Genomic DNA, 12,118 nt, shown 5'->3' on the forward strand with positions numbered 1-12,118 from the left:
ATAGGGATAATAGCGGTGCCCATTCCATGCGATTGTGGGCAAGAGTAAATGAGCAATAAATGTAAAGCGCTAAGACTAGTGCCCGGCACGTAGGGAATGCTGTGAGCATCGTTATTACCACCTTCAGCCAGTAACCAAGTCGCGATTCTGCCCCGTAAATACCTTCTAATCACTGTTACTGCTTGAGTACAGACCGAGACATTCCTTGTTTACTAAACCTCCTAGTTCATCATCTCACCAACAGTCTGTCTCTCCTCATGGTATCGTTCTCCACGTGCCTTGAAGTACTATATGTATAGAGCATAAAGCTGACCGTACAGGAAGCCAGAAAAGTGGACAATCCTGCATTGTTTGGAATGTCTTCATGGAGGAACTGGGATGTGAACTTGACCTGGAAGGATGTAGAGGATATTGACTGGTCAGAGGAATTGAGGGTCAGAAGCACCAGTGGTCTGGGTCATTGTAGGTTGTGAGAGCCCCAGAGGAGTAAGAGGACCTAGGCTGGTGAGGGCAGGAAGAGCCAGAGGGTTGTGCCTGTAGGGGCCAGGAAGGAACTTTGAAGAGTAATATGGGGAGTTTTCTTCCAATAGAATTGTTTTTTTTTTTTTTTTAAATCTGTGGGTATAGCAAACAAACTATCTGACTTGAAAGGCTGTAGGTCCACAGTTTGCTGCTTTGGGTGAAGGTGGTTTGAGAAGTTGCAACTCAGTCTTGCCAGTAACAGACTCACTGGGAGGCAACAGAAAGCTCCTTTTCCTGCTCAGCCCCCACTCCATTCCCACCCTGCATCAGAACCTTCTGGACAAGGGGCACGGGTATGTCAGGGTGAGAAAGCTCTCAGGTACCTCATTTTCTTTGCTTCCCTTGAACTGTGAAAGTTTCTAAAACCAGTAGAGGAACTACAGGACTTTATTTAGAATGTTTTTAGAAGAGCTTTGAACCAGATGCTTTATAGGTTGACTAATAGAGAAGGCAGAGCGTTCGGAGAAGTTGAATATGGAATAGACTAGAAGCCAGAAGACTATGTCACATCTCGTCACTCCCCTGCCCCAAACCCTGCAGCGCCCCACCGCTCTCCAAAGGCCGTCTGGTCTCTGTACCTTGGTCGTGAAGGTTCTGCAGGATCTGGTGGCAACTGCCTCTGCTTTCTCCCTGGCTCACTCTGACCTGGCCGCAGTGGCCTCTTTTTGTTCCTGAACTTGCCAAGCCCTTTGGTCTCCTCAGGACGTTTCTTTGGAAGGCTCAGGCCTTCACACATGGCTCATTCTCATCTTTGAAGTCCAAGTCTCTGTGTCATTCTCAGTGTCATTCTCTGGGATGCTCTTGCTCCCCCCCCAGCTACCCTAACTAAAGCAGTAGGCTGTGGGCCGCAGGTGGGCAGGACCCCCTGCCCTCCTTGTTGCTTTCCTAGGTTCCTAGGGTAGCGCTGTGGTGGCACGTGGGACAGAGACTGGGCGTTTGTTGGATGGGTGGGATTGCTGGGCTGTTCCAGCGTTAAAGGAGGGCGGCGGTGGGCCCTGGAGGGAAGGGATCAGACACAGCAGATTTTGAAACCTCACCAGCAGCGTTTGACTGTTGACCTCTCTCCCTTCCTTGAACCTTTTCCTGGCCTTTCTGGTACCTCACTGCCTCTGGGCTGTCTTCTTCTAGGCCTCCTCTGCTGCTTTCACTCTGAGATAGTGGTGTCCTGAGGGCTCGTCCTCACTCTTCTCTTGCTCTCCAATCTCATCCACTCCCCTGGACTCTGTTACCAGTCGAGCCATATCCACTTACAGCCGTCTGTGCGCCTGGACCTCTTGACATTGATTGCCAGACACTTGTTTATTTGACTGTTCCCTGCGACCACTGCTCTGAGCTACGCATCCTGTGCTGGGCTCCGGGGGCAGGGCGAGTGAAACAGACCTGCCCTGTGTGTCTGAGACCTCGGCTTTGCCTCTGGTGGAGAGGCCACCAAACAGGCCAACCCATCAGTGCGTCAGGGTGCAGCGTGCAGTGAGAGGCGAGAGCGTGGGAAGCTGGCCTGATGGGGACCCTTGCCCGGTAGGACACTGGAGACAGGCTTCCTCTGGGTGGGGCAGGGGCCTGGAGCACCGACACACACTGGCTCCCTTAGGAGTCCTCAGGCCTTGATGGGGTCGCAGTCCCACCATCTGGGGCTTAAAGCAAAGGGTAGGAACTCTGTTCTCCTTGTCCATCCTTGCAGGACCCCTGACGGGCATCAACGATAAGTTGTTGCCTTTAATATTTTGAAGCCACTTAACTCAGTTTGTTCTAGTCTGTTTTACTTGTTCTCCTTTGGTGATTAGCAGTGAAACCTTAAAAAAACCGAACAAACCCTTGTGCCTATAGGGGAGCACCCCCTCCAGTTGCGCTCAGGAAGCTTGGCATGGGGGGGAGGCGGGGGGGCACAAATATGTGGGTCCAGCCTCTTCCCTCGCATCACCACCCTCTCCTGTTCTCTGCCTCTCAGTCGGGAGATGGGAGGTACCGGAAGGTCAGGGGAGGTCTTCCTCAGTCCAGCCATTCTCAAGCTTTTTGTTCACGTGGATTATGTATTTGGATATTTACCATGAAATTGAAACAAATTTTAAAACTTTGGGGGTGGAATAATTATAGATACACAGGAAATTGCAAAAGTAGTAGAGTCCTGTACGGTCCTCTGCACTCACCTTCCCTGGATGGTAACGTCTAGTACGATATCAGTACCATGGAATCCACTTGGTACAGTGATGTTAGTCAGACTACAGCCCTTATTCATGACTCAGAAAAGTTAAAGCACAAGATTAAACAATCACACATTCCATTAGCCAGTGGCATGATGACATCAGCACATGTCAGAGCCTCCAGAAAACTTCCCTGTACACATCTGAGAGTGAAAAAGCCAGATAACGTCTTATTATTATTATAAAAATGGCTCTGACCTTGTGGACCCTCGAAAGGGACTTCCCAGGCACCACCGGATTATAGTGCGCGACCCCACTGGTTTAGTAGTTTAAATGTGGACTCCTGTCTGTTAAATTCCTGTCTGGAATTTACCTGGGCTCCACTATTTTATGTAATTTGGGAAAGTTACTCGACAGGGCTACTCTAAGACTTGGTATTTGGGATTCCTGCTCCTGAAGCATGACTGTCTGGGTTTGAATCCTACCTCTGCCACTTACTAGCTGGGAGTATAGGCAGGTTTCAGCTTCATCTGTAAAATGGGGTTATAAAAGAACCCACAACCAGCATGATAGTGTAAAGATTAAATGAGGTGCTGTAGAAAGAGCTTGGAATAGTGTCTGATTAGTATCCTGAATACTCCATCAGCGTTAGCTCTGATTATGGTGAGGATTCGGTGAGGTGATGTGCAGAAAGTGCTTGTTAGCACAGAGCCTGGCCCAGAGGAAGGTGTGAGAGTCATGTTCCCTGAGCTCCCCATTATCCAGCATGGGAAGGTCATCCTCGGCCAGAGGAAGAGTATTGCAGGAAAGCATAGAAGGACCTTTAAGAGGCTCCACAGCAAGGTCAAAACTGGAGATTCCAAATACCCGTAAGGTTTCTTGTGTTAGGAAGCAGAATAAGCGTTCCTCTGCTGGGGAGCCTCTTGAGAAGGGGGCCTGGGGCAGCTGTATTAACCGTAGTATCTTCACCACCAGCACATGCCAGCCCGGAGCAGGCACTTGGGAAGTGTTTGTTAGTGATTGAATGATGGACAACTTGTGGCCATTAGTTGGGGCAGAGAGGGGATATTGACTTTCTTTAACTTTGAGGTAGGAAGTTGGAGACATGGAATTAAGGAGGTCAATTAACAGTTAATAACTAACTTACTAACTTAAACTTACTATGTTAAATTTAATACATACCAATCCAGATCAGTTCACTGATACTTGTTTCATTAAGTAGGGAATTAAAGAGTTCTTACGTTTTCTATTATATAACAGGAAAGTAGAGAAGCCCTCGTAGCTTCCCCCGTGCTTATCACAGTGGTCAGTGTCAGAAACCCTTGAAATGGAAATGTGCCTTTATTCTGGGACAGCAGGGGTGGGGTGCTGGGAGGCCGTTGGCCCCTCTGGAAAGAGGAGCAGCCAGGGTTCCTTCCTGGAGTGTGCAGCCTGGCCTCCGGCTGCTTACCTTCTACCCCTCTCATTCTGTGTGGTTCACGGTTCTCCAATGGCATCACCCCCCGCCCCCCCGCCACACACACACACAGCGCTGGCCGCTCTTCTCTTCTCCACTCTGCTGTGGACATATTGGTCTAGTTGCCTGTCTGTTCTCTGAACACACCACACTTACTCCTAACTCAGCAAGGTCCTTTCCTGACCTGTTTATCCTGCATATTGTCACAAGATTCCCTTCCTACTTCTAGAGAGGTCTTCCTTAAGCCCTCTGTCTAAAATAGCACCCTGCCCCTTCTCCCATCACTGTGTCCCCTTCTTGTGCTTGATTTCTCTTCAGAGCATCAATAAGTACCAAGCACTGTCTGTCTTCTTCACTAGAGTAATAACATTGTTAAGGCATATGTGATGCTTAAAACATTGCCTGGCCCACAGAAGGGACTCAGAAATCTTTTAACTAGACGTTACAGTTTCTTTTAGACAAAATCAACCTAACAAGTATTCCCAGGATTGTGATTCTTTAGTGTAAGCACCAAGATGACTCTGTTTAGAGTGTGGTATTACCTCTAATACTATCTGTCTACCTATCTAATACTATATATATATATATATATGTATGGTATTAGATGTATATCTATCTATATATATATATATATAAAAAAGTGATTATGTGTGTGTGTGTATGTATATGAAAGAGATCCCAGTTTATGAGTGTGTTGGGAAGAGAAATTTTCTTTTAAATATTCTTTTGTTCCAAAGGTTTACTTGTAAACTGGTTGCTTGGAATTGAGAGCATATCACATTTTCTAAAAAAGGATCCTTACATTGACCCAGAAATACCTACCTCGAATTCAAGAAATTCAGGCACTCATAGAGAAAATGCTTTCAGATAGACGACTCTGCTATTTAATTTTTTCCTAGCTTTCTTTTTTCTAAAAAAGGTTTAAGTTAACTTGCAAGAATCATTTATTCATTCAAGTACTTAAATGACAACAAACATTTCAAGTCTGTTGCTGAGCACTGGGAATGCAACATGGAGTAAGGTGGACACAATCTGTCTTCCCTGCAGTCTGACGGGGGAGGTGCATTAAACACATAATTATACAAGTAATTATTTAAAATTGTGGTAAGAGCTATGAAGGAAAAATAGGGAAGGGGGGGAGAGGGTGGTTCTGTTTAGGCAAGCCGTCCTACCGTCTTCTACTTCTGATTCCCTGAAGATGTTCCATGCAGTTTGCAGCCACAGCCACTGCAGTGGCGTTTGCAACAGCCGGAGAGGTGAGAGGAAGGCCCTGGAGCTGGCCAGTGTCTGGACTGAGGTCCTCCGGTTTCAGTTGAGTCCCTTTGGAGTGTCAAGGGTACGGAAATAAACAGGAAAAAAAGCTTTCCTCTACTAACTGAAGGAGCCCAAATTAAAAATAATGGTTTTGCTGAAAGCAAGTAAATACATGTGTGGGGACTTTCCTTATTTCCTTTTCCTGTGGCACCTCTGCTGAGGTCCTTTATATTCACAGGTGTCTCAGAAATTTTAATATCCATGATCTTCAACTTATCCTCAAGTTACAAATTTCCTGTGGGAATGACCAGTCCTGCCTTAGGTGCCATCTCCTGTTGACATTTCTGGGGAAGTTTGGAGGTTTTAGGACAGAGATTCTCAGATTATATTCCAGCAGAATCTTTTCTTTTTTGAAATCTTTGCTTTATTGAGGTATAATTGACAAATAAAATTGTAAGATGTCTAAAGTGTGTGTACATCGTGGTGGTTTGATATACCTATACGTTGTGAAAGAATTCCTACCATCTACTTAATTCACATACCCATCACCTTGCATATCTATCTTTTTCTTTTTTTTGGTGAGAACATTTAAGTTCTACTGTCTTAGCAATTTTCAGTTCTGTAATACATGCTGTCAACCATAGTCACCATGTTTTATATTAGGGCCTCACACCCGATCCAGCAGAATTTTAACATACCCAAATACCACAGTAGTTACGGGCTCGGGCTCTGGGGAGAGACAGACGGAGTCTCAAATCCTGTCCTTGAGCAGCCTGGACCACTTCCCTAAGCCTCAGTTTCCTCCTCTGTGTGTGTGGTGAGGGAGAGGGGAGCTGGGAGGGGGCATTGACAGTGCCTGCCTCTTGGGCTGTTTGGAGTAAGCTTGCACACAAGAGGGTTAGCACAGTGCCTTGCACTGAGGCCTGAGGAAGTTCCCGGTACACATTAAGTCATTAATATTATTGTAATACTGCCTGGAAGTATCAGTTTGAGTTGGCTGACGCACTGTCTTTTCAGAGCTTCTGGGGAGGCTAAGTGGTGTCAAAACCTTTAAAATCTTCGCCTGGGTCCCATCTGAGAAAGGGGAAGAAAATTCCCACTGACTGTGCTAACTGGCCATGTGCTAATAGGACTCATCACTGCGGCTAGTACTTGTTAATATTGTGTAATTTATCCAAGTTAAAAATAATTATTATGTAGCCTAGGATAGCAACTACCAATTTAACACCTTTTCCCTCTTTGGAAAAATTTATTCACGTTTCCGAAATTCCAGTTTATACGTGAAAATTTTTAGAATGAGGGCACTGTATTTAGAAGTGAGAAATTTGTGTGCTAAATTTATTCACGCTTTAGCTAATGAAAAATACCATAAGACCATTTTCTGGGCCAGTTTTGATATTCCCATGTCTGGGAAGGCGTTGAACTTGTGCTTGGTGATACTGTCAGGACCAAGGCATAAATCAAGCAGGGTGGAAGTATTTGTGCTTCTGGAGTGTATGCACCATCACCTTTGCCCTGTCCAGGGAATGAACCCTGGTGCCTCGATGCCCCCTTTTGCACATTTCAACTCAGAATAGCACAGTAGACCCTCCTAGTGACATGCTTGTTGCGGCGGGATTTATTTCTCTCGAAGCAGCCTATTGATATGTTTTTTTAAAAACTGAAATGCTAGGAGTACAGAAATTTGGATGATACTCTTTCCTTGGCACAAAACATTCTTAATAACTACAAGATCTTCATTGTTCTGGGAAAATTAATCTTTTTAGCTTGGAGTTTGCTTTTTCCCTATGTCGGTTTCTTTGAAAGTCCTTGAGAAATGTTTCCCTCTGCAGTGAAATAAAAAACATTCAGACTACAAAACCCATCCTTCTTGGCGGGGTCACGATCTGCACATCAGTTCTTCAGGGTATATGTGGTGCCAGTTAATGGCCACTTGGTTTTCCTTTAATTTGAAAGTTATCTTTAGACTAACAGTCATGTTCTATGAGTTGGCTCAAATCTCCCCTTTCCGTTACCTTACATACATCTATCTAATAGTAATCTTATTTCTTAAGAATTTTGGCATATACTTAGTAATTTCTAAATTCTCTCTTTCTTAGAGACTTTGTGATATTGTGGGGACTTTGCTGTTTAGTTACTTGGTATACAGTCGTATAGTATACCGTTTCCTGGAAAGGTCTCACTTCCATGGAGGGCCCAGAATAAACTGTAGTGTTCTTGCTGGGAATCCTCAAGCCCGTCAAGGGGTTGTTGCTGGAGGGATGAAAGCATGGATGGGATGGGGGTCCGATTGGCTGGCACGGCCTTTACAGCATGTGCCAACAGTGTTCATTTAAGTAGGGAGTGCTGGTTTTTATTTTTTTAATGTCCTTAAATGCTGATGGTAGCCTATGACTTAAAAGTAAGCTTGAGCTGTATTTTGCTGCCAGATTCTGTGGGAGTTTAAAACAATATGGTGCCAGAGATTTACATGTTTTTAAAATGGCCACAGGTGGCTGGAACAAAATAGATTAACACAGACATGCTTGAAGGTTACAGTGGTTTCCTTTGGAGACTCACAGACAACCATCAAAGCCACTTCTCAAACGCTTGACATCATCATCTTGGTCTGGCTTGCCAGCTTCGGGTTTCAGTTACATTTTTGCTTATTTGCTTATTGGGCCAGAAAAAAATCAAAAAGGAGCTGGGTTTTCTTCCTTCTGCTGTTATCCTTCTGCTTCTTCACTTGCAGAACGCTGAGCCTGTGGCAGCCGCCGAGACCCTGGCCGAGGTACCTGAACATGTGCTTCGAGGCCTTCCAGAGGAAGTGAGGCTTTTCCCATCTGCTGTTGACAAGACTCGGGTTGGTGAGCACTGGGGTCAGAGAAGGAGAGGGAAGGGAGGGCAGGCTGTGGCGAGGCTTCCTCTGGGGCTTCTCAGGTAGGGAGCTCACTCTAAAAGCAACACATCTGTACTCTGACTCAGAAGATTATGTTTTCCAGTTAAGAATCCAGGGTGGACATAGATTATAAAATTAAACCAGAAGCACGCCTTCACCCATCCACCATCCTCGGTGATTCAGCCTGAGCAGCCCCCTTCCTCCGTGTCTCCCCGGGGCTCTTCTTCCCGTAGGATGGATTGCTCCCTCCTCTGATTTCACTGTGATTTGAGTGTGATTATGCTGTTATATTTATTTCATTATTTTGTATTTGTTTTCACATCTGTCCCTTTCACTGATTGTGAGTGCCTTCATTTCTTATTTAGCTTATGTCTCCAGTACCTGACGCTCAGTAGATATTTTAGTGAACGATGACATGAGTGTATTCCAGTGCTTCTGGCTGGAATTTCTTGTTGAATACAGCCAAGCTTTTTTTGTATTTAGTCTTGTTTTTGTGTCCTAATCTTTAGACAGAAGGCTAAGGAAATAAGTTATAAAAATTAGTCAAAGTACAGTCTTGGAATATATCATGTTTCTGTCCTGTTTTCTGTTTTTAAAAATGTACTTCTGATATTCCAGTTTATGTGTGTATGTGTATGAATAAATTTTTAATAAATGCTTTTCCTAATTCTCATTGAAAAGTATTCAGTGAGTAATTTGAGCATTTATATTGTGTTATTCATGAAAGTAGTTGATTTTATATCTCCACTAATTACTTATTAGCTGGGATAACAAATGGGATTCATAGCAGACTTACAGGCAGTGGAATTAGTTCATCGTAGCTGGGCAGGACTGGCTGAGACCACAGCCTCCGTCTGTAGGTGAGGTACCTGAGGCCAGAAGGTGACGGAACCTGTTCACAGTAAGAGTCACCCTGGCGCTGGTTCCCTTGACTCCAGGGCATCTCCTGCCATTTTCCCCACTGCTTCTGCATCTTGCTTGTTTGCCCTGTGGTCAGTGTGGAGAAAATAGAAGTATCCCTGAGAATACCACAAAGCAGCATAAATCTGAGTTGCCTGAAACTCTGAAAAGTGAGTTGTTCAAGTTTTCAGGAAACACAGAGAGGAGAGCGTTTTCCACATTGAGCAAACAAACTTCAAAAATATTTATTTGAAACTATGTTTCTAACCCTTTATAAAAGCAACTTATGTTCATTGGGGACAACTTGAAATCTGTAGAAAAGCAGAAAGAAGAACTTAAAATTTATTTGTAGTTTTGCTACATTCCAATATTTTTTTCCCTTTTAATTGTTGTGATTTTGCTCTTCTCCAAGTGTTTGTGATTATGCTGTCTGGGTAGTTTTACATGTAAACATTAAAAACAAGCAAATATAAAATAATCTGTCCTACTTATAAAACAGTATAGGTTCTTTGCAGGCTATTAGGAAAATACGGAAGAACATAAAGAAGAAAAATAAATATCCCCATTGAATACTTGATTTAATTTGATCTTGCGTGATCTCGATTAATTTAACATTGTCTTGCTTTTAGGCTATCTAGCCTTTTAAGTATTTTGTGAAACTGAATTGCTTTTAATGCTTTAGTCTTTAAAATAACCACAATACATTATGAAAATATTGGTTTTATTTTCTAGGTGTCTGGGCCACTAAGCCAATTTTAAAAGGCAAAAAGTTTGGGCCATTTGTTGGTGATAAGAAAAAAAGATCTCAGGTTAAGAATAATGTATACATGTGGGAGGTAAGAAATAATTCTGGTCCTTTGTTTATCAGAGTTCTGTACATTTTTTAAGATATTCTATTCTCTTAGGATTTGACATTCTGAAATTAAAATAATCATCTTAATGTGTTCTTTAAAATCAAGAATATTTTTGTTAGAGAGAAAATGTGTTTTCTTAGATACAGACTGATTTTACGTTTGTATTTTGAAAGTGCTTGGCTGTCCTCAACAATAAATGTCAGATCTACTTTTTATTTGCCTTGTTCAGGACTTTGCAGCCAGGACTTTGGTCTGCCACTTTACAGGCTTGCAGACAGATACCATAAAAGACACTCCAAGGTGGCCGCAAATACAGCATTGTTAGGGTCTTCTCCATATTTTAGAAGCTAATCTCTGTGTTGCTGGAACATTCAGAGTTGGACATATTTAGCACATGGTATATTTATATAGTGCTTTGGACTTTTAGAAAGGCTTTCATTCTGTTCATTTCACGTTCTCACAACAGTCCTAGAAGAGAGGGAGTGTTCGCACACTCCGTACTCAGGGAAGCCATCCAGAGCAGAGGGAGCAACTTCTCCTTGTGGGGCCCACGTGTCGAGAGTGTTGTCAGTGCAGAACCAGAACCCACGTCTCCTGCCTGGCAATGCGGCGGTTAAAAATGTTTCATTGGCTTGCCTGGGTTCACATCCCACCTTTGTAACTTTGGGCAGGGCACTTAACCTCTGGGCCCTAAAACCCTCAATTTAAAAGTGGGGAGAATAAAAAATAATCTCATTAAGAAAGCTGTAAAGATAAAATATCTTGTTATTGTTTGCCGGAGAGTTGCATGTGAATTCAGCATTTCTGTTGAACTTAATTCAGATCAGGTGCCCACGGGAAGCTCCTCATGTTCTTGTAGAACTCAATGGTGTGACTCCTTTTTAAAGCAAGTGAAATTTTTTGATGGTAAGGAAAAGCATTTCTTTCAGATTGTCTTAGATTGAATCACATCTGTTTCATATGTAAACATATAAAAGTCTAAAAATAAGATACGCCTAGGAAATGTCCGGACACTTTCCATCAAGAAGTTCGGTGGCATTTGTCCGTTGGAGGTGTGTTGCTATTTTCCTCAGTGCTACGAACAGTGTTTCTTGCCTTGAAAATTCTGACGGTTTCTCTAAGTAATTTTGAGAGTTTCTTTGAATCCCTTATAATAAATCTAGTGACAGTTAACCCAAGGGGACTTAGGAAATGACCATTTACCAAGGGAGTGATTACTTTGTGTTATTTCACAACTTTTGAGTGAAAAGAGTGCTGTATTTGTAGAAAAACTGCCCAACCAAAAAAAAAATTACTTATATACTGCCACAGTTTGGGAATCCTTATGACGTTGCCGATTCTTGTTAGTCAGGTTTAAACATTTAGTTCTTATCAAGGCTGGCTTTTCCTCCCTGCAATTAAAAAAAAAAAAAATCTGGCTGTCATTCAGATAGTTTCAACTCTGAGGTATATAGTCCGTGCAGAAACCTTTAAGCCTTTTGCTGTGTTAAAATAAAAGTAGATATATATGACATACACATGTGGAGGTATGTATTTGGCAAAGTATAGGAAGTGTAAATTATAATGTACATATTTCTTATAAAGAAGAAAATAAAAATCCAGGTAAAATTTAGTGTTTCCCCATTAACGTATTCCAACCTTGGTCTTATCTTCAGAGTTGCAACAGAACGCCCCCAATTAATGTAACAGAAACGGCTTATCATTAAAATCTCATCTTGGCATTTGTTCTTCCCATTAAAGCCCCTTAAGGCCAGTTTATCTTTTAGCAGCCTGGTCTTTTGCCTCAGCTAAAACTCCATTTTAAAGCTAATCTGAGAGAAAGTGTTAAATTGCTTTTCTTGAGCCCTTTATTATCTAACGCAGTCTCAAGTCCTCTAAGTTTTCACTGAAAGCATTCTATTAAATCAGAAATAACGAGAGAAACAGTAGAGTATCCTCAGGGTGAATGCACAAAACAGTCAGGTTCTGGAAAGAGGAGAGCACTCTTTGGTCAGTTCCTGGTGGGGAATTGCTGGCAGGCTAAAGGCTGGACTTCATGTAATACTTCTCTCAACTACCCCCCTCCCCCCGAAAAAACCCAAAAAAACCAAAACGCGCACACACGCAGTGAGCA

General features: G+C 43.0%; 1 protein-coding gene across 4 annotated transcripts in view; it reads left to right on the forward strand.

Moving 5' to 3' along the window:
• The window catches only part of PRDM2 (PR/SET domain 2), a 118,898-nt gene that overhangs the window by 22,013 nt on the left and 84,767 nt on the right, over positions 1–12,118 (forward strand). For all 4 annotated transcript variants that reach the window (XR_009519881.1, XM_060014783.1, XM_060014761.1 and 1 more), the window contains exons 2-3: positions 8,105–8,219; positions 9,884–9,987. Coding sequence is in view for 3 of the 4 variants with exons in the window: in XM_060014761.1 (XP_059870744.1) it covers positions 8,105–8,219; positions 9,884–9,987 (219 nt within the window). In the remaining variant the exon portion in view is untranslated. The remainder of the gene's footprint in view (positions 1–8,104; positions 8,220–9,883; positions 9,988–12,118) is intronic.

Source organism: Delphinus delphis, chromosome 1 (genome assembly GCF_949987515.2).
Source record: "Delphinus delphis chromosome 1, mDelDel1.2, whole genome shotgun sequence".
Taxonomy (NCBI): domain Eukaryota; kingdom Metazoa; phylum Chordata; class Mammalia; order Artiodactyla; family Delphinidae; genus Delphinus; species Delphinus delphis.